Source organism: Spodoptera frugiperda, chromosome 1, assembly GCF_023101765.2.
Source record: "Spodoptera frugiperda isolate SF20-4 chromosome 1, AGI-APGP_CSIRO_Sfru_2.0, whole genome shotgun sequence".
Taxonomy (NCBI): Eukaryota; Metazoa; Arthropoda; class Insecta; order Lepidoptera; family Noctuidae; genus Spodoptera; species Spodoptera frugiperda.
Genome location: NC_064212.1, coordinates 1,821,290 through 1,848,795, shown reverse-complemented (window position 1 = coordinate 1,848,795; position 27,506 = coordinate 1,821,290). Strand labels below are relative to the sequence as shown.

The 27,506-nt window shown below is 35.3% G+C and overlaps 2 protein-coding genes across 2 annotated transcripts in view; both read right to left on the bottom strand.

Moving 5' to 3' along the window:
- Positions 1–27,506, bottom strand: part of LOC118273121 (endonuclease/exonuclease/phosphatase family domain-containing protein 1) — a 262,956-nt gene that overhangs the window by 40,006 nt on the left and 195,444 nt on the right. The gene's annotated exons all lie outside the window — the stretch shown is intronic.
- Positions 1,358–27,137, bottom strand: LOC118273159 (cytoplasmic dynein 1 light intermediate chain 2). The gene is made up of 9 exons (XM_035589977.2): positions 26,943–27,137; positions 26,497–26,687; positions 23,431–23,634; positions 9,584–9,798; positions 8,859–9,088; positions 8,031–8,142; positions 7,597–7,737; positions 6,958–7,212; positions 1,358–6,578 (listed from the first exon to the last, which is right to left on the bottom strand). The coding sequence occupies exons 1-8, from the start codon at positions 27,014–27,016 to the stop codon at positions 6,970–6,972; spliced, it is 1,410 nt and encodes a 469-aa protein (XP_035445870.1). The 5' UTR covers positions 27,017–27,137; the 3' UTR covers positions 1,358–6,578; positions 6,958–6,969.

The following is a 27,506-nucleotide window of genomic DNA, read 5'->3' as shown; positions in this document are numbered from 1 at the left end:
AAAATAGTTGAAAATGAGATTGAACCACAGTGACCCTGAACACCGCTTTATTGCAGCAGACGGTACACATACTGAGCGAATGGAGAGCCAGTGGAGAAGTTTAAAGAGAGCATTCAGACAAAAGCAAAATAAAAAGGACTGGCTTATCGTATAGGTGGCGGAGAGAAATAATGCTCCGCCACAGGGATCCGTTTGAGGAATTGATAAAAACAATTGTATGTGTACCCAATATCTGATAATTAAAATATTATTTATTTATTTTATTTTCAGCCGTGATCGTCCCACTGCAGGGCAAAGGCCTCCCTACCCTCCTTACACTCGTCTCTATGCAGAGCTTTCTGTGGCCAATCCTTTTCATAGGCGTCGAGTTCATCCCGCCATCTCCTTCTGGGCCTATAATTAAAATATATGTTTATAATATTTCTTTTTGTTTTATTTCATAGTGTATATTTTCCTTTACCTATATTTATTTAATTAATGGTGGTGACCTGTTACACCAGCATATTCTAACATCTACTGCAAGCCAGTTAAAACAGCATAACAATGATATTATAAATTAAAAAGAGGTATTATAATATCATTGCAGCATAATCATTTTTCTTACCTATAAGTTGACTAACTCTGCTTCTGAAAGGTTAATCATGCAAAAATCAACTGGGTAATCGATTTTGAAATATGATTGTTGATGATTGCTTTTAGGATTCGTGTTGATTTGGTTAATGAAACAATGATTGTTTAACTTTATTTTTGTTACAATTTTTTTTGTACCACGAAAGACTTTCTTGCATAAGTTTGATGATAGATTTGATTTTTAAAAGAATTTTATTGTTAATTTTGTGATAAATGTGCTCTTTTTTTGAGGGGGCAAAATCATCCAATTCTTTCTCCCGCCTTGGGCGAGGCGAGAGTGTCGGACTTACTGACTAGAAACCACCCCGTTCCTACTCCTGCTTTTCGACCCGGCACTATTTAATATTCTAGTTCAGAATGTGAATTTGTTGTCCTTTCATTTTAAAGCACGTACAAGTAACTTTGTTTGTGTTATTTCTAATTAATATAATTGTAAGACTGATAAATAAATACCTGCTGGTCAAGAAACATTGGGTTTACATTTATTTCATTACTTTCACCAATATGTTTCGTGAATTATTAATAGTGACTACTAAAAGTAATAAATTATCGATTATTCACATTTACAAAAACATGTGGACCACTACATGTTTGTAAAAGAAAATTATTAATAATTTTCAATTAATCAGATCGTAACATATTATTATATAAAGTGAGTAGGTATTACCTTTGACAATTTGCCAATCTCAAAAACAAGAAAACAGCACAACAAAATAAAACAGCAAAATTGATCAGAACAGTTTCCATGCTAGTTTATTCAAATTATGTACATAGTATCGCCTATAAGCTTACATTAGACATAACCGCCGCTACAATAAGTGTTGATATTTCACTGCATTACCTCTGTAAAGGAAATAAATTTACAGAGATGAGTGTGCGATAAGATATTGAAGTTTTGGAGCCAAAGATTTATACCACTTTACTGTTCTATACAAAAACCAAGTTTTGAATGAGGGGTACAGTCTAATACGCTGAGAGCGCCATCTGTGTATCTTCTGATAGTTACTGTCGTCAACAAGTTTATTTTTTAAATTCTTAGATACATGTAGATAAAATTACACACAATTTCATTTGGGAAAGGTACATACTGTAACTTTAGTGCAGAAAAATCGCATTAATGTGGTTTGCCGTTTAGATAATTCAAAACCATAATCGATATTTCAATACGATTTAATCACAACACTAGTTAGTTAAAATACCAAGTCACAATCCCCTTCCCAAATGAAATAGAGAGTATAGAATTTCATTATATTGCCATTAGAGGTTCTAGTATGAATCTTTGGACCACAAAGCTTCTGTCCAATAAAATACACCCAAATAGTGAGATGGGGAACATAACGAACATGTCACCAGTACAAATGGATGCCCACTGTCTGCCTTTTATTACAATTTTTAAAATTCCATATTATTATAAATACTTTTTATACACTCAAATACAAATTAATCGTTCGATCTTGGCCATTAGACCATCGCGCATTGCTTATAGATTAGTAATATTTTTCTTTTAAATAACATAGTTAAACTAAAATGTTTTTGCTATTAAATATTGGAATCTAACCTATTGCAAAGCGTAACAAAAATTATATTTTGAGAATCTAACTAATCACTAAGCCTTATAGCTTCAACTGTATTAATTACAACCGAAATGGCATTGTTTTAATAAACAGCCAACTATTTATTATAGTCTATTTTAATAAATACTTTTTAATTTATCGGAAAAATAATGAATAAAATTATAAGTTGCGTTTTTATAAACTAAACAAATTTTAACAAAAAAGGAATTTGTCTTTCTGATAACAGTTGAGCGGGAAACAACAATGTCTATGCCTATATAATGAGGATGTTATGTGGCTAATACATGGTGCTGAGAACACGTCACAAGGAAATTATTTTGTTCTACATAAAAAAATATATCACAGAAAGAGATGTAGGTAGTCGTTAATCGATATAAAACCAACTGTTATTTGACTAGTATATAAAATAATGTTAAAAATAGAAATTAAATGAGCAACAGTTATCTGGGATCGAGAATTAATAATAATATTATAATGGTTGGTTAGGTACACGAATTTTGTCAAGGATTACAATGCAATTATATAAAAATACTTGATTACTATCCATAATAAATATTATACGTATAAATAGACGACCACGATAACTCGGAAATATCCTCTAACAACTATATAGATAGAGCAACACTAAATGATCCGGTTTAAAGTGATCGAAGAAAATCCTTCACAGCTCACATATAATATAATATGTCTATGTTATAATTATGCATTTTAGCCACCTAACATTTAATCCCTCTTATAAAAATAGACAATAATCCAGCCTTTTAGCTTCAAACCACATCATTTACTTGTACAAATATTTCATATCAAAACTTGCCAATACTCCACCCCTATCATACAAATGAGTTTATCATTATAACATATTTATTTACTTTTGTGATTTTTGACAAAATTATTTATGTCAAGTAATGTTGAGTAAAAAAATATTAGATGAACTGAAAAAAGCTGTTTTCTTTATGCAAATTTAAATTTTAATATTGAATAAATAATGCATCACATATTAAATTGGTATTGCATTAAAATATAATTAAAATCTCACACATTGTTAGCTGCCAGAACTCTTAGTAATTCAAAATGGAGATAAAAACAAAGGCGTGCGAATTATAAGTTTGTCAAAAAACACGTTGCTAAAATTAATTAATACCTAAGCTATTCGTTAATAAGTTATAAATTGAAAGATATTTAATTAATCGATATAAATACTTATTAAGTTAAAGGAAAAGCCATGCTCTTACTTCTGTTATTTTCATTACCATTTGAATTTACTAAACTGTTAAGTACTCTAAGATATGAATTTATACTTTATTACAGAATGTTTTTGGTTTATATTAGAATGTATTTGTTGGAATAATAGTGACCTTTAATGCAAGCCCTTAATTTCGTGTACGAGAGAGCGCAGGCAAGAAACGTTAAATGAAACTCCATTGTATAATTAATAATAATTTTACTATTACAATAAGCACCAAACCAGGTTTGGAATGTTCAGTATTGCACCACATGTGAACAAAATCCAATTAATACAGTCACAATGTAAAAAACAACAATAGATAAGGAAACGGGGTATTAAAAAAAATATTCCAAATAATTAATATATTTCCATAATAAATAAATTCGGTTACCACAACACAATAAAGGTCACCATTGAGTCCAATTACAGAAGCGAATCTAGAAATACAGGTGAGCAAAAAAAACAATTAATTAAAAAAAAATGTTTTACAACATACATAATTAGCATTAGCCATACACTGTTGAATGGTTTGTACAAATAGTGACTTCATTGTGCATAAAACCATCTGTCATTGCACCGCCAGTCTTCTGGGAGGGTCTCGTCGAGACCTCCATAATCTCAGATGATAATAAAACCTTTCACTAGGATTACTTTTTTTTATTTCGTGTCGTTTTCCAAATAAACGTTTGGTAACACGATCCTCTTTCGGCAGTCTCAATACTTTGTAAGGAGACTGATTTTTTGGAACTAATTTCATTTCAAATTTGACTTTATTCTGAAGGCATTAAAGCTTCAAATTGTGTTGCTGTTAAAAGACCTTCTTGGACATTCTGCCAAACAGGAAACACCTTTATTTTGACAACAAAGATAGTTCTGTTTGCTTTTCGCTGCTATTTGACAGTTCACACCAGTCCACAGAAGACTAAATACAAATCAAAATATGGGTATTAATTTCATATATTTATTACTTTATTTCGATTGGATAGTCCCAAAAGAGTCGTGTTACCTAACATTTACACAAAAGACTATCTAAATAAATACTTATTTTAATATCATAAAACAAATGTTACAAATAAACGCTGCGTTTTAATTAGGAAATTAAATTCGCATTTAGTTTCGATAGAAATGGAAATGTATTATAGTTGTTCCTATACCTAGGGCTGAGACATCAGGGTCTTTTGATTTTATTTAATTACATTTGCAGCAAAGATTGCAATATTTTTCTTTTCTTTATGCATTCAATAACTAACACACAGTCGAAGTGTGTAAAAGTATGAATATGAAGTGTCATTGCAAATTTAACCTTAGCTCTTAATAAGTATTGCACATTTTTCCTTGTGAGAAAAAATATTTTGATCTCAGGAAATATGTGCGTTACTTGCTATGGACGTAAGGGTGAATTTGCTGTGACCTTTCAGATCTACATTTCGACTACGACTCTGCGGTAGTATGAATTGAATCTTAAACCTTATTTTATGTGCATTTAGCATGTGTTTAGCAAAGCAAAAACGCGTTGGAATATCGGAAGTCTGTGCATTTTACCTACAACATAAAAGCGACATTTAAGTTGGAATGACACAAAACCTACTTAAAAAACTGCAAGCTACAATGCATAATTCTAATATTTAATACAAATACTGACAAGAAATGTTTAATTTAAGTTCCGAACCGTTTTTTATTAAGTTTACTCAATTTAATTCTTTCTTTTATTAGTCACATGTAATAGAGAGCGAGTCATTTAGACTCCATATTAGTACCGATTAAAACCTCAATAATACTTTGTCCGACTCGAGTAATGGGTCTTATTCAAAGGAGTCTTACTTAACAAGATATTAATAATCTATGTTAACCATTCTTTGTTGTGTGGTTCAACAAAATTTCGATTTAACAAAAACCTAGTTTAGATATCGGCTCAACATTTCCAATAAACTTAATAACGACTAATTTCCCGACTAGATTTATTTTAAATCGAGATTTTACTGAACATAGTTCATAGTTCTAGGTAACAAATCTCAAACCCAAAATGTCCCAAGCCCTTTCGAGTTAATTTTACAATATTATTAATTATTATAAAATCTAAATTGTCGTTACATAATACAATCACTAATCGCCATGGTTGGTTATCGTGGCGATTCTATGACGTGGCATATCGACAGAGAGTTGCATACTGCGATAATAATACTTGTTACTTTTAGATATTATATAGAATATTTTATCGGTCTGTCTCGAAAAGATTAGGGATGAAATACATTGTAACTGAAATTATAATTGCTTATAATAACGAGACAATAAACTCAATTATGACAGCTAGTTGACTGTATTTTGCGCAACTTTGCGCAAACATGACAATTAATTAGCGCAAAACGATACGGAGCTTGAAATCACCAATAAACATAAAATATATTGAAAATTCAAGTAAACAACAGACAGACTTCATAACAATTCATTTTGTAAACACGTTTAATACTTTTTTTTTACATAAAAATGTAAATTGGCAACATTAATCGCAGTGTAAAACTCTCGCCGACATTTACAACGTTTTTTGAAAGACTGACACATCAGAGCTGCCTTTATAAATTAACAGCTACGTTTATTTATCTATCTTCGTGTTTATAACACGAAAACTATACGGGTTCGTTGTATCTACGTTTATCTAGAGATTCACTTGATTATGGGGCGGTAAGCTAAGGTAAGTACTGTGCAGATGAATTGAAATAGCAAAGCAGTTGAAAAATGTCCTTTGTTATAAGGCAATGCACGCATCCTTTACTTTGCGCAAGTATCTGATGAATGAGCGACCAGAATATCGCATTTGAAATGTCACATCATAGCCGCTTAAATATCCGACATTTGCGAGCAACACTGCCGCTGCCTTAAAGACAAAAGATCCTCAAAATAAATGAGACTTATCACTATTTATTATGCGTTTGCAAGGAGATATACGTTGGAATATTTGAGGCAATCTTTCAAAAATCCGTATAACCACGTGTTAAGTATAAACCGAATACGTAAGTCGCCGATGTGAGCCACGTGGAATCTCTTGTGTAACGGATGCTTACCAAGTGGCCGACGACTGCAGTAGAAGCCAGCGTGGAGGAGATATCGGCGGCGTCCAAGACACTACGGACCTTCAGCCGCACTACGTCTACCTGGAAATATATGAAAATAGGGTTATTTTGTATGACTTTAGTTTTCTCTAAAACAAAAGACCCTATCTCCTTAATGAGGAAACAAAAAGAGATGAAAGGAGTGGTGTGAATAACGACATTCTATAATGTTTGATGGTTTATAAAACATTTAAGTGTGGAAGAGCCATGCTTCGGCACGAATGGGCCGGCTCGACCGGAGTGATACCACGGCCTCACCGAAAAACGACGTGAAACAACGCTTGCGTTGTGTTTCAAAAATCCGCGTCGCTACGCTTGACACGGCTTTGCTTTGACGGAGTAAGTTTGAACCTTAGTATTACTTAGCTGAAATAGTTGTCAAGTTAGTATAGTTCGCGTATTATGTATAGCAGTATCGAACCTAGAGACTGCGCTAGCAGTCAGACGAGGAGTTGAGGTCGATGGGTGGCGGCGGCGCGGCGGGGCGCGGCTTGGCGCGGGTGAGGCGGTCCAGCTCGGCCGCCGCGTCGGAGCGGGCCGCCGCCGCCGCGGGGGACGCGTCCCCGCGCCCCGCCGGGGACCCTGTCTTCTTGTACAGCAGCGAGTTGAAGAAGTTCGCCAGCACACCCTCGTTGCCAGGCGTGCCCGGACCCATGCCGATCTTTGCGCCGTCCAACTGTGAAGTAAAGAGGTTTGTTAAGTAACAGGTGATAAATCCATAGTTGTACAAGCGGAAGTCATTCTATGCGAAGGTAAAAGTGTCTGTTTGCCTGTAGGGCTACTCCGGTTCTCGAATGCGAAGTTTCGTTTAATCTTAGGTTTTATTAATGTTCTACTAAAATTACTTAAAATAACCTTTTATTCTTAATTTCAAATCAAAACCATTTATTTATCTTCATTTCATTCGTTCATTTTTGTTCACAATAGTTCGCAATAAATAGAATTGTAGTATGAAATCTGCACAGTTACGGACGAAACTTCGTTTTTCGTTGAATTAGAGTAGACGTCCTGATCTTTACATTAAAGTTGTATGTTTACTATGCGCAATATGGTCCGGTACCTGTGCGGCGGAGCGCTGCGTGGCCCGGAGCGGGGAGTCGGCGCGGGGCGCGGGGGCGCCGGCCTGCAGCGCGGCCAGCTGCCGCTGCAGGAAGGCCTGCTCGTCCTCCGCCTGGACCTCCGCCTCGCGGTTCGCACCGCTCTGGAAAATACATTATTTATAATTAGTAAACGAGTCACTAATACACGGTTAAATATTTAGTTTAGTTAGTCGACTATTTTCGAGCTCATAGATATAAGCTCCTAGTTTGGCTTGAAACTAGTCAAGTTACCTCGTGTTACTGTGTGTTTATTGTGTGTTTCGTCAACACAAATGGTAACATTAGTTTAAACTATTAAGCAAATCCTATCATATTAAACTCAATACAATTTCAAGTGGATGCAATAAATTTTCTTTTTACAATTAGAAGTGGATTAATGACATCTAGAACTTACTTTCCGTATAACGGGCTGCACGATAATGTCTCTGTAGTAATCGTCTGGCTTACACGTCTGCATGTTCTCGTACAATATACTAATTTTCTTCATGCTGTCCCAGCCAGCCGGTCTGTAACAATTTCATACATAGCTTTACTCACTTTGAAACACGTCGAATTATCGTCATCAGTCTGTAACTGCCCACTATTGAGCAAAGACTTCTTCTTCTAACACGTAGGTGGTATGAAGTTTAATCATCACACTCTTAATTGACTAAAAACTCACGGTTTACTCACATCAAGTACATAACCGTGATTTTTTAGTTAATTTAGTATGTCTCACGATAGTTATTATAACAATACACCACGCTCTTGCTCAAGTTCGATTGGCGATTTCAAACTTATAATAGTTTTCCTTTCACTATTATGTCAATGATGTCTACATAATCTTAGAAAAAATCACTTCTATACATTACGTTAATAACTACTATAATGTAATTGTTTTTTGGGAAGCAGTTCTAAATGTAAAATTAAAACGACCTCTAGTTTCAGTCAGCTAATATAACTCAAGAAGTCTGAAACAAATCTTTTAGTACATATTTTTACTAACTATTATTACTGGGCTTTTTTCGGCTCTTCAAAAATATCTCAGTAGTAGCACGGAGTCTGGAATTGTGCCCAGTATATGGCAATAGCCTCACCCCTATTACATGGGACTTATAATAACACAAATGGTGAAAAGCGGGTGTACATTGTATAGCGGCATTACGTGCCGTAATGTGCACCTCTGCCTCGGGGATAAAAGGCGTGACGTTGTATATTTTACAAACTATCACTTAATACTCACATCAAAACGGCATCCTTTTCCACAATAAGAGCAGGCGTCCTAAAAGGCAGGCCATATATCCTATGAGTAAGGTACTTGTATAGCAGGTCGCAGTTCTTGTCTTCCTTGGCGCTGGTATAGAACAAGGCAGCTCCATACTGAAGACAGAACCTTCGGATCCACTGCTGCATGAAGTCAAAATTCTCGTCGCGATAATCGTGTTCCTTCTCTAGGGTGCTCATGTAGTCAGTCTGTGGAGTTAAGAGGTAGAGTTGTACATTAAAATGTTCAGAAGTAAATAAGAAACTGAAGCTGTGCTTTCTTAGAGAAAAGCATTATGGAATTTAAATACTTTGGGGGCTATGTCGGTTGGGGAAATGGTGACAGTATTTTGTATAAAAAATGGTCTAGAATTTAGCCACAACATTGATACATTGGGTGAGGTTACCGAAAGCCTTATCCTACGCTCTCCATACGCCATTCCTAATCCCCAAATTGCCCAATCCCCAAAAGGTTGGTTTGTAACTCCATTGTTGTGGTAGCCCAATTACCCCCTTTCCCAGTCGTCCCATTCCCCGATTCCTCAACATCCCTTAAATTTCTAACCCCTAAAAGGCCGGCAACGCACTTATAACACCTCTGCTGTTACAGGTGTCCATAGGCGGTAGCGATTGCTTACCATCAGGTGATCCTAACTCGTTTACCGGCTTATACCATAAAAAAAACAAAGCTACTATTTCACTAACCTTAGTTGCCACAACTACAATATCAAGACCTAGATTAGTAGTAAGTACTCCTTCTGGTAGGGGGCTGTCGTCATCATCCCCGTTTTCGAAGTCATCCGAAAGGTTTCGCGAGGACCTCTTCATGGGGGACGAGGCTGTGGGCTCCAGCTCGTCTCCTGGCTCCGTATACCTCTGCCATTTCTGTACTTGTTGCTTTTTACTTTGTAACCTTTGTTCTGTAACAACAATTAAGACATAGCTTAATAAAAGAAAAGCTTTAATTTATTTTTCTAAAAAACGTTGCCTCGCACTAGGATTTTCTCCTGTGTCGTGGGTGCATTTAGAAACATACCAAGTTCACATACGTATAAGTCCCGAAACAACAATTTGTGGGTGACACAAAGAGAATCGAGAATCTCAGAGAAGAACACGGTAGCCAGTTGCGCAGCCAACGCGTCAACCGTGCAAAATTAGTGTTACCTTACTGTTTAACAGGTCTATATTCTATCAGATACATCTTGACCTGGTTATCAGTTTAAAGAGCAATTCTTCACTAGCTAGCTACAATCTGACGTGTGCAAATATGAATAATACCATTATACAATTATAATGCATCTTGATTATATGCACGCACAACACGCATATAAAACGGATACATAATATGTTGCAACACAGTAATCTTGTCACATTACTTCTACTGAACAGTCGCACTAACTAAAGTGACTCAACCACCAGTAAGTAAGACACAAAATTCAAATTTCACATTCTCATTACCATATTTTAAAAAATGCACTTGTGCAAACAAATCATCTCACAGACGAGTCATATACATATTTACTAAGTATACTTATATACTACTCGACTTAAATACCTATAGACTGCCTCTTTGAACGAGTGATCGCAAGTGCGGCTACTAGACAAGAGGTCTCGGGTTCGATTCCCGGGTTGGGCAAACAATTACTGGGGATTTTTCAGTTTTTCGAAAATTTCTCAATAGTAGCACGGAGTCTGGAATTGTTGCCATTATATGGCAATAGGCTCACCCCCTATTACATGAGACTTATAACACAAATCGTGAAAAGTGGGTGTACATTGTATATAGCGGCATTACGTGCCGTAATGTGCACGTCTGCCTACTCCTTCGGGGATAAAAGGCGTGACGTTACGTTACTTATATACTACCTATTTAAATCTATATACATATTCGATCTTGCTAATGATACAGCGATTCCGAAGCGACTTAACAATTAAGATTCCGTATAGCAAAAAACTGAGGAAAATTAATTCAATACAAACACATTGCGCGGTTATCGAGTAAACTGTTTGAGCGGCATTTCGTGCAATTAACATTACATAGTGTATGTACATGTGCTGCTAGTCAATATTGGAGAAACTGGACATTTGTATTGTTTTTTCGGAAGTATATTTGTGAATGTCTTTAGTTGAGAATGCTGCTATTTTTCTTGGTCTTTGGCAGATTAGTGTCTCTATTTATAAGAGGAAAGTTATATTTGGGTTCTAAAGCGTTACCGCGTTCGGCGCCATTATTGGCCTACACCATTGAACCAACCAAGCAGAAGGCTTAGTAAGAGTTTCATTTGTGCTGGCCAATCGCCGAAGCCGATCTTGTATCGTTTTCGTTTAACGTAAAACAAACTCCTAGTACGGATAGCTTTTATAAGGGCAAAATCATTAAAAGACTTCTGCTGCCTTGGACGAGATAAGAGGGAATATCAGACTCTTACTAACTAAAAACCGCCCCGTTCCTACTTCTGCTTTTCAAGCCGGAGCCCCGGTAAACCCGCTGCTAGGACGCTTATTTAGTATCTCGTATCTACTCAAAATTTAGTAATATGCATACGGCATGCAGTCATGATATCAAATTCACACAGTCCACATAATAGGCTGGGTGGTTTTCCGAAAAACTTTAACTTTTATTTAACAAATCATTAATCTCCTGCGTTATTAAGCATCGCGGTAGCTTATTATCATCCTTATTTTTATTGTATTGGTTGAGAGCAGTGTCACAGCTTATTTTATTGAAACCAAATTTTGTGTTTTAATCGGCAGAATTGTTAACTTTTGGTTGAGGATAATGACGCCGTTAACATTTTGTGATTTTTTTCGGAAAACCACCCGGCTACAGTCATGATAAGTCTATCATCAGAATCTATGTGGGTGGAGGTAATAAGATCAAGAATCAAATTCAAGATATCTAGATTTCAAGAGAATATCTAGACTTTATTGAATAAGAAAGATTTCAGCTAAAACAATGCTCCTGAAATAACAATCGAGTGGTTTTACACGAAGATGTGCAAACACGCACTGCGCTAATTGTGCCATTAGTCATATGTAATAGAGAGCTAGCTTATTGTCATGAAGTCGTGCTGAAAATCTAGTCTAGATTCACAATTTCGAAATCGTACCTGATAAGTATCATCTATACTAATATTATAAAGCTGAAGAGTTTGTTTGTTTGTTTGAACGCGCTAATCTCAGGAACTACTGGTCCGAATTGAATAATTCTTTTTGTATTGGATTGTGCATTTATCGAGGAAGGAGTCAAACAGAGCGGGTGAAACCGCGCGGAAATAGCTAGTATTAAATATTCTTTCAAAATTGAATTGAAGTAGGAAAACGTCTTGTCAGACTCTTGCCCTTTTTAGTCTTCCATCATCAGAATTCAGATGCAGATTCGAAAAACGAGGCATATTCATTATCAACCTTCATACATAAGTGATGTGATATGAGTGAGTATTTGAGTGATTGTTTCCTAAATCCCAATCAATCCTTTCAAACAATTCTGTCAATCAATAATGATAGGTCCTTTGAATTTCAAACAATCAAAAGATTTAGATTATTTATAAATATTATACACGATTTACAGAAACAAATCAATTTCATCAAAATCCGTTCAGTAGTTTCAGCGTGTTTGACGGACAAACATCCAAACAAACAAACTTTCACATTTATAATAGTAAGTCTAAGTCTAGGACTAGTTACAAAGTACAAACCCCATAGCGACCTACAAGTATTTTCCATGGTCACAATGCAATAAAAATATGTATGACGTTCAGTAGTTTGCGAAAGATGACGTCACTGCCATAAAGAGGGGTGAATATTGCGTGCACCGGGCCAAAGCAATCGGAGACACAGACAGAAGGGGCGCGACAGTATACGTAAGTAGGTATAGTACCTACGCAATTTGGAAGCGATCATGGCCAAGTAAGACGCTTATCGATTTTCGGAACACGTTGGTGAAGTCTGCTCTTTGAAAGGTTTGTTCATGTTTTTTTATGGAATAGGAGGCTAATGAGCAGGTGAAATACTGGGTTATCTGATAAGTGACTAGGTATAGATGCTTGGAATACTGGGTGGTAAGTGACTACCGATGCCTATAGACTTTCGCTTCACCAGAGAAGGAGAGAAAAACACATTAACAGCCTATTAAAAAGGAGTTCGCTCTTGCCACGTAAGTTTGGTTCTACTTTTCTTCTAAGAACAGATTTCTTTGTATGATCGTAAACTCAAAAAGGAAAGGATTTATATTTTTTTGGGCTGCCCGGCTTCGTAGTCTGATTACATGTTAGACAGGAATAAAATTACGTTTTTGGGAACGTCATTTATAACTGTATGTATAGACAAACTGCACCCAATTGATTGTTTGTCATATTCCAATTGTTATAACAAGGTTCATATGGAAGAAACATTTAAGCAAATCAGAGAAAGTAGGGGAATAGCAGCCGAGCGGAAACGGGGCGGGTCGTTAGTGCATTACTTTCAAACATACACAGCAGAATTGTCCATCAGTTTGTCAAACTAGATATATTACACGAAGATATTTATAAGTGGCAATAGGCTCACCACCTATTACATGGGACTTACAACATAAATTGTGTAAAGTGGGTGTATATTGTAGTGACATTACGTGCCATAATGTGCACCTCTGCCTACCCCTTCGGGGATTCCGGAGCTGCGGACTACTCCGGAGCTGCGGACTACCTAGCGGGTTTACCGGGGCTCCGGCTCGAAAAGCAGGAGAAGGAACGGGGTGGTTTTTAGTGAGTAAGAGTCTGATATTAAAATGGTGTATTGATGTTATGGTTTAATAAAATAATATTTGTTAAACACTCCCTCTCGCCTCGCCCGAAGCGGAAGAAGTCATTGGATGATTATCCCCTATAAAAAAAAACCCTTCGGGGATAAAAGGCGTGACGTTGTATGTATGTATGTATATTTATAAGTAAAACTATTTATCAAAGAAATGAATTGTACTTAATAAATAACGCGTAATATGTATTGGGATCTTAAGATCAACGACTTGTGACAAATTAATCTGTATCTATTAATATATTATTTAGTAAAACCGATCACGGATAAACATAATGGCAGACGCGACCTTTGTCCGTATGTCACGATGATAGACTACTATTGTAGATAGATTCGTATTGAGAAAAGAAAATATACTTTATTTAGTTTGTAGAAAGGTTTGAATTAGGGTTTTGTTTTTCTACGGGTAGTGTATATCTTTTGTCTTGTTGAACTTTAAATAATTACAGGTCCAATTCCCGATTCGCCAACAACCCTTAAATTTCTAACCCCTAAAAGCCCGGCAACGCACTTGTAACGCCTCCGATGTTTCTGTACATGGACGGCGGTGATTGCTTACCATCTGGTACCATCCGTGAGCTAGTTTACCGGCTCGATCCATAAAAATTTGGTCTTAAAAAATCTAGGATTTACGTGTCTCTTATGATATGATAAAGGGTTAAAAAGGTTTGTTTTTGTTTACCCATGATATTAAAATGGTGTATTGATGTTATGGTTTAATAAAATAATATTTGTCAAACCACTCAAACAATAGGGATGATGACGGGGTATGAATATTAAAAATCTATTCGATCGAGTTCTCGCCCGTCATTGCTCAAGATTAATCTCACAACCAATGACATGGTGGACAGAATATCGAGTTCACTTCGCTGTTTCGAACTGTAAATGTTATAGAAATAGCCTCACTGAAACCAGATGGCTTAGTACGAGTTTTTTTAAGCGGTTAAAGAGTTCGAAACGAAAACGCGTTTGGCGTTCTGATTGGTTGGTTCAATCGCACCGGCCAATCAGAGCGCCGAACGCGCTCTCGTTTCGTTTTCGATCGACGTAAAACAAACTCGTACTAAGGGTACAGTTACAATTGTAGACGGATAGAAATAAACCACATTAGATTTTAGGTCGAAATAGAGGTAGAAAATGTAGGTCCAGCGGATTCCTATCTCGTTTTCATAAGCCATAACGGTTGAATAAATAATAGCGTAGGTTTTAGGCGGAATGTTCATTTCTCTGGAGAATTCTGTAAGTGACAAACAAGGTTAACCGGTTTTGTACCCTTTTTGACCCTTTAGGATACCTAATATTCCGGAGTTGCGGACTACCTAGCGATTTACCGGGGCTCCAGCTCGAAAAGCAGGAGTAGGAACGGGGTGGTTTTTAGTCAGTTAGAGTGACACTCCCTCTCGCCTCGCCTAATTGGATGATTTTCCCCCCTTAAAAAAGGATAAGTATCTAATATTGATCTAGGAGAGATTTAGTTTAAGATAATGTCACTTGTAGAGTAAACTTTACCGTAGACGCCTCAAATTTTGTGATTAATCTACCAAGAAGGGAGTTAGTTTAAAATACGGTGGTGATAAATAAAACTAGCTGATGCCCGTGGCTTCGCTCGTATGGATTACCGACTTTGTGACTAATAAAAGTAGCTTAAGTTACTTCTTAGTACATCAGCTACATGCCAATGAATGTCCTGTTAAAATTGGACCAGCCATTTCAGAGATTAGCTAGAATAAACAGAGACAGACAGACAAAAATTGTAAAAAACCTTTATATGACCTAAATCTTTAAGTCTAAATCTTAGATAGAGTATGTATATTTATATGCTTGTAGTTCAAAGTTAACTTTAATATTACAAACAGGCACTCCAAATAAATTTTTAGTCTAGATAAAGGTTAATTTATGGTGCTACCAACCTTATCACTTTGAACAGGCTGATCAAATATCCTGCCGCTGCGGGCAGCTAAGTAAACTCTAACAGGTATAAAAGTTCATCTACTTTACTTTTTATCATAATTTTTAAGCTACTTACCGTACTCAAAGTCATTTAATGGTTATTTAACCCAGTCCTTAGCAATTGCTTGATAATGTTATATTGATTAGACAGCTCTAACTGCCGTACTTAGAGATATTTAATGATCACTTAAACTATTCCTTAGTAACGATTTTGTTCCGAAAACAATCGCTAAGGACTGGGTTAAGTAACCATTAAATGACTCTAAAACTCTAAGTACGGCAGTTAGACTTACTTCAAAATTAAATGCCTAAATTATTTCATGTACAATAGAGAATTTAAGAAGCTTAGTAATATGTATTTGTTTAATACATTTTTTAGCATGAACCGAACCGTAACGAAATACGATATAAAAAAAAAACTATCCCACACATCTTTGATAGAGTATAAACTACAAACAAGTTAGTTTTTTTTTACAGTGTAAGCCAATTTTTTTGTACATCAGTAATTGATGCTATGGTTGAAAAAAAAGTTTATGTACCGGATTACAGTTACTCCTTAATATATCATTAGAGCCTATTCAATGTATTTATTTGTTCAGTAGTTCTTAATCTTAACTCTCTCGTTAACAGATTGTTAACGAGAGAGTTAAGATGCCCATCCAGAGGTTGTCTGGAAGATATCACTTGAGTGATAATAATCGGCTTTGTAGACAGCTAGAAAATAGTTTTCTCGCCTGTGTATTTTAGCTAAGATTTGTTTTAATAGTAGGTAGGTATATTCGTGCTCCGTAGAAGTATCGGAATAAAAAGTTACAAGTAGCCGTAAGTCAAATACTAGACGGTTGGTGCAGTGGTTGGGCCCCTGGCTGCCTTGTGACATGTAGCAGCGATTCCCGCACGGAGCAACTTTTTGTGTGATCCATGATAAAATTGTTGTTTCGGGTCTGGGTGTCATGTGAACTTGTATGTTTGTAAACGCATCCACAACACAGAAGAAAATCCTAGTGTGGTGCCCCACACTAGGATTTAAGTTAACACGTTAAAAAAAGAGAAAAGCAATTCAAATCGGTCTACCTAGTAATTTAACTACCTTTTCATTGGTTACTCACTAACAAATTAAGTTACAGTATAAGTATGAATATGATTAAACAAAAAATATATTCTACCAAATCCTACCAATCATCCCACATACCTACAAAATAAAAACATACCATATACCTATTACAAATAAAAACCCATTTCACCCCTTTCAAATGCCCGCCCACTTTAGCTAATAAAGAAAGATATAAAACAGCAATAAAGCCGCCCACACACTGGCAAACCTTTAGACAGAATGCACTAAGTATACGTATGTTGGTAACACATGTTCTGTGGTGAATTTTTTACTCTGTGCCCGAAGGTTTGGGTCAAGGTCAAGTGTGTTGCGTCATTTACTTTGTTAACTTTGTTTATGGTTATAGAGTGACTTAATCTTTATGGAACTTGTTGGTGAGCTTGTAAAGGAAGGAATTAGTGCTCTTTACACTTAGCTTTGAGCTTTATGTGTGTAAAGTACTTAGAAACTAGATAGTTATGGAATTAGAATTAATAGAGAATCTTATTCTTTTTCTCTTCTTATGTGCCTCTGGTATGGCACCCTCTATATACAATAGCTTTATTTATTACATAGGATTTATAAATAGTGAAATGTGGGTGTCCATTACATATAGCTATTACGTGCTATAATGTGCACTTCTGCCCCAAAAGGCAGACAACGCACTTATAATGCCTCTTGTCTTTCGGTATCCATCGGTGGTCAAAGATTGCTTACCACCAGGTGATCCGTCTACTAGTTTACCGACTTAAGCCATAAAAGAGTAATTTTTGGCAATATAACAAGAAATCATATCTAGACATGTAGACTAAATCCACTACAAAACAAAATCCAAAAGATCTGTCGTAAAATAGTTACATTATGACATCATAACCATATTTATAAATAAATATTAACAAATTCTTGCACTAACTGGTCTGTCCACATCACCTTGGCATAGATTAATATTATATTTGTCACTATCGTAAACAAACAAATCGATGGTAAAGTAGCCATAGCCGTTGGATAGTTTATCTGTGACATCACTTGTTATAGATTTCATTAAAATTTCGCTGTGTGTTACTATCAGATATGTGTATGGGTTATGGAGCCTTGTAGAAACTGAGGCAGTGTCTAAAAAGTGTAGGGTCTTTAAGTAGCATTCATTTAAATAATAAAATATACGATGTCGATAATAGTTTGTCTTATATAACGGAGACTCCAGAAACGTTTTAGTATTATTGTCACAAAAGAATTAATTCTACAGCGTTTCTATTCCCGCAAGGAATTTCAAGATTCACAGCTTATTAATTTGGAGAAGTAAAAAATTACATTACATATTTACGAAGCTAGAAAGTTTTTAGAGGTAAGTATTAATTTGTCTAATGGAGTACTTTCAGATTAATAAAAGTTCCCAGTAACCAAACTAAAAACTCGAGCCAAAGCCGTATTTCAACACAACATAAATATTGATAAAGTTTTTATTTTTAAAACAAAACCGAGGCGTTATTGAATAACAATTTAATAAATTCAATCCAATCAGCTGGACGGGCGGACCGTAGCCAACTGAGTATTGGCTTTGGCAATATTGTACTGTGGGTGTTAAGGGTATTAGGCATCGATCCATTGAGAAGGGAGTTCCATTTTGCGAGCTACGTTTAGGACATTTTAGAGTTTATTTGAAGCGTATTTAAGGTCTAACTGATCTTCCAAAATCTCCGGATCAGGGTAGGTTTTTGAGAGATTTATTAAAGGGCTCATGTTAAAAAAGGGCTGTTTAAACATGGGCGGCGCTGATCGCTTACCATCAGGTGACCAGTCTGCCTGTTTGCACCTATTCCATAAAATAAAAATGGATCATAACAGATATAGGAAGAGAAATGGTGGTAAGGGTAATGAAAGTACCTATAGAAGATCTGATGATCAACAACTCATGGGTCATATTTCCGCTTGAAGTATCTAATTGCTTATTTTAGATAACTAATACAGTTCAAGAGCAAAAATTGATAAATATTTTTTGCACGAAGCTCACTAAAGATCCTATCTCATGAAGCTTGATCTGTCTACCGTGAAAGCGTAACAAACTCCCTTCCGCATATTTAATACATACTAAAATAATTAAAGACAAAACCGGTTCCCACACAACAGGTGTGGTAGATAGTGATTTGAATGAAAATATAAACTAAACATAGCGTTGAGAATCAACCGGATTGCTTTATATTCCGCGTGCGATACACCGGTACAAGCGAGTTACTTAAGTGACGCAATAATATGAGTCACCAACAAGAAATAGATGTACCTGGGGATACCATTAAGTTTAAAAAGATTTCGTACCATCACGACTTTCTTCTATCGGTTAATTGGGATCTTATTTTTATAGTTGGGCCGTTGTTTTGCTAGTTTTTTTGTGGTTCACTTAATATGAGGTGGGTTTAGTTGGTTGCTGCTGTTGTCTAAGTAAATAGTTGCTTGTTTATCTTGTCAGCGTTGCTGAGTCCTGTAACGCCTGTATAAAGCAATTAGGCTTTGTTTTTCTTCTACAAGATAGCACGTGTGTGTCTGACAAGAAGTGTCTAACTCTTACTGACTAAAATTCACCCCGTTCCTACTCCTGCTTTTCGAGCCGGAGCCCCGGTAAACCCGCTAGGTAGTCCGCATTTAGACTTATTATAGAAAATCCATACAATCCTTTTCTTGACTCTACACTTCGATTGTAACCATTTGATTGACGTTGCAGTCTAAAGATTCTTTCAAAAAGTTCGTTAATCTCAAGAAAAGGGCCGCGTTGATTTTTTTATATCCAACTATGAGATTTCACAAGAATGATCTGAGTGACTTAAAGCTAACAAAATTCTATGTTTGTCCATTAGTCACTAAATTACTTAACTAATAAATTAATATTATGATTTAGAGCCAAGCTAAGGCACCCCGCTGGTGCATACGACCTTCGTGTGCTGCCGTCATCATTATGATCCTTTGCACTTGTAATTTTTTGTCTAATAAAGTTATTTTTCCTCAAAAAACTTCGATTAGTTTTCCTGTGTTATTTATATTAACGAAAAAGGAAGATTAAACAATTAGGTATATTATAAACCAAGCGCTCCCTTCAAGTTTATTTCTCTGCTTGTCAGAGAAAAGCTTTAAAACTACTGAATTGGATTTTGATACGGTTTTCACTAGTGCATAGTGATTTTTAAGAAAAAAATACACTAGGATTTTCTCTTGTATCGTGGGTGCGTTTACAAACATAAAATTTCACATAATAATATACACGTATATAACTTGTTAAGGTTCGGCAACAGGCTTTTTGTCGATATCTTTCGTTTTAAAGTAGGTACATAAATACATATCCGAGCCAACAACTACACATAGAAAGTATGAACACTATCTAGTGTTCATTCAATTACTAGACAACACACGTCCTAGGTCATTCGCTGCGTTACTATTATCGCTGACATAGACTTTATTCGCGCTTTCTAGGACTTCATTATCTTGCTTCACCGTCATTTGAGTAAATGTACTATCTTTTATGCAAAACGAGTGTGTTATTGGATAATGAACTCTTTATTAAACGCCTTAAGGGAGTATTTAGGTCTATCTTAAGTGAAATGTAGGCAAAGTTAGCATATTTTATAATAAAGGGTGCGTTATTGAATAATGAACTCTGTATTAAATACCGTAAGTTAGTATTTAGGTTTTAAGTGAAATGTAGGCAATTTAGCATTTATATTAAATGGTCTAATTCACTGAAGTGTAAGTATTATAAAGTTGAGTGGACAAGCGACAGAATTCGGTTGAAAAAGGTCAGGTTTCGGGTTTCAGTGAGTCTAAGTAGGGATGTGGTTTTAAGGGGAGACAATAGAGGTATTGTTGGCCATACGGTATTGTCTTTAAAAAGGGAATACAAAACGTATTGAGTATATCTATTAACAGGGAAGGATAATGTGTATTACTGTTTCAAAAATACATAATGCTATTTTGTGATTATTGCTATCTCATTGATTTAGTCAAGGTGTCTGTAAGCGAAAATTGCTTCCTAGGTTGGCCAAAATAGCTAGAAGTCTGGAATAATACCTGATGTGTGGACAAAGTAATATAACGCAGGGATGGTAGGTGTAAACTGTAAACTACAGCAAATACATGTATGCCCACTCTTGCAAAAAAGAGGATTAAGTTACACTTTATTAAGTTTACTAGCTTCTGACACCGACTTCACCCGCGTTCCCGTGGGATAAAAAGTATCCTATGTGTTATTCTAGACCATAATCTACCTCTGTTCCAAATGCCATCACGATGCCTACAGCCGTTTTGACGTGATTAGGTAACAAACATACACTTAAACTTACGAACTTTCGCATTTATAATATTAGTGAGATTACTCACAATTTCAGCCTTCGCAGAATTTTCGAACCACCTAATTTTAAACATGAATCTAGAACACGTTTTGGACTTTCCTACTAATTTAACACATGCGAAAGTAACTGTCTGTCTTTACATTGCACCGAATTTTGATTAGTTCAGAGATAAAGTTTACTTTGGAGTAAAAAATGACTGACTTTGCTATGGTAAAAAATACCCACAAAACTTAAGTCCGAAAAGGATATATTGCGAAAATAAGCGCTGTAAGTATCACACCAAGAGCCTATAAGTGGCCACTGCTGACCAAATGCCTCTTCTCACCCGGAGAAGGTTTGAGCATTAAGCACCAGGCTTGCTAAATGCGAATTGACTGTAAGTATAACTCTCTCTAGCCCCACAAAACACATAGGCTTTTCATAGCAACATGTCAAACGAGGACATCACAAATAATATCCGATTTCAGACTTTTTTTAGACATGTTGACGCCCGCGTCGCGTTGTTAGTGGACGGAAATCGTTCCGTATTGATTGGGCTAACTTTAAGCTTCGTTAATTTGTATGCGAGAGCCGAAAGAGGATTCGAACTAACAATTTTGGATAAGGTTTGCATTTTAATACTTTTAATGAATTTGGTAAGCTAGTATGGAAGGTTCAGTCAGTTTTTATTCGGCCAATAAGGACATAGTGTAAATAGTAGTGTTGTATATAAGTATGATATAATGTCGTACTACAGTTGTATGAGTCACTAGCCAGATTGTATGGGAAAACCCACGAAGCTAAAGCTTGCTAGACCACAATAAAATATCTAATAGTAAGAAAAGCATTAAGTTGATTTCGTACTTAACATGGCGCATGTCGCTACTATGAGATTGAGAGATTGTATAGAATTATTTGTTATTCGACTTCAAAAATAGAAGGTTCTCAGTTTGACCTGTGTGTATGTATGTTTGTGCACGATTATTTCACGTTTGGCTGAACTGTTTTTGATGCTGTTTTCAGCGTAGTATTTTTCAGACTTAGGAGAAGGTTTTAGGTATAATACCTGACTTAAAAAATGAATGCACGCACTTAAAATTTTAAAGAATATTCCGTATTTTGTATTTTTTTTTTGATAATAAATTTTCTTAGTGTGATTGACGAGCGACTGCGATAAAGGCTTATAGTTTGATTCATGGGTTAGGGCCAAAATTCTTTGCAACATAATTATGGAAACATATCGTTTAGAATTATATACTCCTGCACAATACACCTCTGTCTACCATTTCGGGAAATAAAAGCCGTGATGTCAAGTGTCACTAAGTACCTCCTAGTACCACATTGTCATGTAAAAGACACAAAAAGAAATAATAATTGCAAATTGCAGCAAACTGCACCTTGAACGTCTAACAAGGATGCAAGTCTGAGTCATACGGAGATAATGAATCGCGCTCATTGCCGCCTCGAAAGTTTTATCTACTACAGATATTAATTACTATGTATGTAGTGCATTGGCAATGTGGGGTGAGTAGATTTCATACAGTATATTATAAACTGTGTATGAAATATAAAAAAAATTGGCATTTTTTATTTTTAGGGGGGAAAATCATTCAATTTCTTCTCCTACCTTGGGCGAGGTGAAAGGAAGTGTTAGACTCTTACTGACTAAAAATCACCCTGTTCCTACCCTTGCCCTTCGAGCCGGAGCCCCGGTAATCCGCTAAGCAGTCCGCAACTCCGGAAAATTAGGCAGATAGAATTATTATGATATACTAATATATGTTGATGACTGCCTCGTTGGTCGAGTGGTCGCAAGTGCGACTGCCGAACAAGAGGTCTCGGGTTCGATTCCCGGGTCGGGCAAAGTATTACTGGGCTTTTTTCGGATTTTCGATAATTTCTCGGTAGTAGCACGGAGTCTGGAATTGTGTCCAGGATATGGCAATAGGCTCACCCCCTATTACATGGGGCTTATAACACAAAATGGTGAAAAGTGGGTGTACATTATATAGCGGCATTACGTGCCGTAATGTGCATGTGCACCTCTGCCTACCCCTTCGGGGATAAAAAGGCGTGACGTTGTGTGTGTGTGTACTAATATATGTTTGAGAAACGCATTTTTATTCTACCAAACAGGTATATACATAGTTGTAAATATCACTTTTTCAGAACTTTATATAGAAAAATCGTATGATTGTTTTTATTAATCCATGATAGTAGGAGTTTAAGAGCTTTCCCATGAAATACCTAATAACCTTTTTATGTCCGCAAATTCAGCTACAAAACGCCAAAATAAACTAAACCTGAGTACAACAATCAACAAAACTATCTCAAACAATTATCAAATGCCACAAAAAAGCACTTTATATCGATAAAAAAAACACTTATCAAAGATAACATACCTGGTGTGAGATCTAATTTGTCTATGTGGTCACCGAGCACGGATGCCCAGCTCTGCAACTGGTCTAGTATACCCCACGGCGTTGTCATGGCAACCGTGAGGAGTACCAGCGTGTGAGGGAATGTCTCCTCGTTGAGGGCAAACTTGAGGAGGTTCGTGTGCCCTGGATCTCCATCCAGCACCCATACACTGAGACGTGTTTGATCTGTGTTGAAAAAGGTAACATTGATTATTTAGGATTAATTATTATTTTATCTCGTTCGAGATAAGAGATATAATGGCGAAATAGATGGCAGAAATAGAAGAAGGCCTACAACTTATCAGTAGAATAGGGTTAAAGACTAAGAAATTATTTTATTATCCGACAATTTCGTCGAGTTGTGGAGAGCCAGTGGATGCGGGTTGTGAGATGTTCGGCGTGGAGGATTAAGGGGAAGGCTTTTGTCCAGCAGTGGACGTCAGCAGTGGATCTTCTGGCCGTTGATGATGATGAATTTAGTATTTATTTTTATGAACTTTTAAATGTTTTTTATTAATATAACTATTAATATGTTTGTTAACTCATATGATCAATAAACTTTACAAGCGATACTTTTACTTTCATAGGTACATTGTTGTTTTATTGTTGGATTGACTGTAATATGTCTGAAGATATTTGCCATATTAATTATTGAGTTTTAATTTTAATTACCCAGATTTATTATTAACACCATGACTAAAGATAATACTTAAACCAAAAGGATAAATATTGTAAATAAATTATGTCACTTCAAGTTCGGATGATAGTATTTCTATAAAAAATAAATACATAAATCTCATATTGATAACATATATCACTGTCAGTAGATAATGACCACCTTTGTACTCCTTTCCAACTTTAAACATTTTTATTTTGTTCCTTAAATAGAGTTGTACTACAAAGTATTCTTATTTTTTAATTTATAAATACAGAAGAATTATTAAAATAAGACATACTGTGTTACCATTAAGAACTTATTTTCTGTGATTGGTATATAAAATTGAATGTGTTTTTTATGGCAGACGGATCACCTAATGGTAAGCTGTCGCCGCTGCCCATGGAGATTCGGGAATCGGGTATTGGAATGATTGGGTAACCTCACTCATACAACAAAACATAATGAAAGTGTTATTTCAAGTCATTGTTATATTAATTTATCAGATAATCCAATATAATATATGTTCAAAGAAATTGCCTTGTTCAATTATGTAAACGCCGGACGCCTGACGCGACTGCCTGACGCCCAGAATTTAACGTAACACATAAAGTGTTAGGTGTTACACTTTATGTGTTACGTTAAATTCTGTACTGTAAGGTAATTACGTGCAACACTGACCATGTAAAAGTATTTCCTCGATTATATTATTTGATACGTAATCAATGAAAGTTAAACTATAAATGCTTACTAGACTAATAAATAAAATTGTAGTGTATGTTTTTAATATTGAAATATCCATAACATGCGTATGATATACATATGATACAAACAAAAAAAAAATATTTTTTTTACAATTTTAGTCTGTCAGTTTGTTTTGGCTAATCTCTGAAATGGCATGATTGATGTGAATTTTATTGGCAGCCAATGTATTAAGAAGTAACTACTTTAATTAGTCACAAAGCTCGTAATCCAAGCTAGCAAAGCAGCTGGCATCAGCTAGTTTTATATAAGAATAGTCAGTTATACTATGTATTTAGAATCATAACAAAAAGTATATCTTGATACAAGCGTAATAAAATCAATCACTAAGAAAGTTTAGAATTTCTAGTCTAAAAACTAATAGTAATATATTAACTAGCTACTGTTGTGTGGTTGCACCCGCTGCTTTTGGTCATAGCATGATATTCAAACTCACAATGAACAAGTTCAAACATACAAACAAACAAACTCTTCAGCTTTATACAGTGTGTTTGGTCATGTACTAGCGATATTCTAAGGATTGATAGAACAACTATTCTAATACACAAATACACTACATATTTAAGTCCAAACTACTTATCAGCTATGTGGCGGCCATTTTGTTTTTTTCTTGAAATATTCTCTACGTGGACACAAAAAAATCATATCTCCCAAAGTGTAGGCTTTACTGGTATTAAAAATAGGCTTATTCGAAGCGCAAAACTCTAGTCTATCGTATAAAATTTTGATCAGGGAGTTGTTACGTTCATAATTTGAAAAAATAATTAAAATTCATTGAAAATATTTTTCAAAAATATGAAATTAAAACAAATTATTGTAAGTAGTTTGGACTTAAATATGTAGTGTATTTGTGTATTAGAATAGTTGTTCTATCAATCCTTAGAATATCGCTAGTACATGACCAAACACACTGTATATTAGTATAAAGTATAAATTAATATTTCTTGCTTTCCAATGTTTTATAGTTGTAGTTACTGTTTGATTGTTTCAATATTCTACTTAGACTATGTATTTTAGATAAAAAATTAACTAGTATGCTAGTTTGTAAGATATTAGAGATAGATATTCATTATAATCATGTGTTTATTGTAAATAAATATGCATGTGCATACTGCATATTAATTACTTTAAGCAAGATATTTATCATCCTACTTTGTGTCAATAACGGATTCTGCTTGTATACATGCACTTATCAATTTTTTATTTTGTTACAAAAATGATTTTGTTGGTTAAAATCGGCATTTTGATAGAATCTAATGAGAATTTACTATGAATAATCATCTGATTTAATGAAAATGAATCTTAAAACACTAAAATCAACATGTTAAATAAGACATTTCTTATTGGTAGTTATTAGAACATATGATTCATAAAAATAAATCAATATTCATGACACATAGTCTAAATAGATTCCAATAAGAATAATTTACTTGAAGATTCTTGTTGAAAACAAATGATTGGACTACTACATGCTTGTTGGTGTCTGTATTTGTGTGTTGTAACAACAATAGTGCCTGGTCTAATAAGAAAACACAAAATGTCACTTCTAGTACCATGAATGTAGGTTAGATCAATTAAATACTTGTTTATCTACCAAAATACGACGTTTAGTAACAAAAACACACACTTACCATCTCTGTATTCATCTCTAACGTCTATATACGCATATTCGAGTGCGGAACCCTTCTTAGGGTCTTCTACTCCTTGTAATTTCGCTACCAATGTAGTTTTACCAGTCTCATTGTCACCCAAAACTAAAACATTTTTGTTTGAAGGTAGTTTTGTGTTCCCTTGGTTCTGAACCTCTTCTAATATCGAAGACCTGAAAATGTTTAAGCTTATAGTACATTCATTGTCATCACCATCCAGAGGTTGGTACTCGCACGGGAAAGTGTACACAAATGTGCGTATTTGTCGCCGTGTGAGAATGTTTCGCTGTTATTTTACATACAAAGGTAGACAACGCAGCTAGGTCACATATTTCTCAGCTTCATAGCTTGACATCACGTAGGTGTGACACATTGGATCCCTATATGGGGAGTGCATGTTACCCGTAAAATTAACAGTAAACCGTTACCATAGGTTGTCCTTGACGTCTCCGTTTTCTTTCTTTTTTGATTTAAGCCCATTAGCCTGGCCGTTTGTCTCCATTCTTCAAGTACGATAGAAGATAACAACGGCACAGAAAGGCTTTTCTTTCGTTTTCGTCTCTTCTGCCGTTCATACGTCACTCTCGCGATGATGCACTTGTTGCCAGAACGAAGAATGTATATAATACTGTTAGATTATCAAACCTAAACTTTGAAAAAGTTATTTATTGAGTAAGTTAATTATACCCACATAGAAAACACTATTTTCTACGTGTAAAAATATCTGTCAATATTTTTTTCTCCTAAAGACGTATGAGAAATTAATAAATAATGAAAAATATTTTTTAGACTGACATCATTGTGCACGAACTTTTTAAATTGAATGTTAGAGATGAGTACTAAATTATCGACTAAATTGTTGCGTGAGAAATATTATTTTAAAACTATATAATATCATAATTGATTCAAAACACTTATCTAATTCATCTAATTACACTATAAAGTTAAATAGCGTAATATAAAGCAAACTTCAGATGTTAGTAATCGACTAA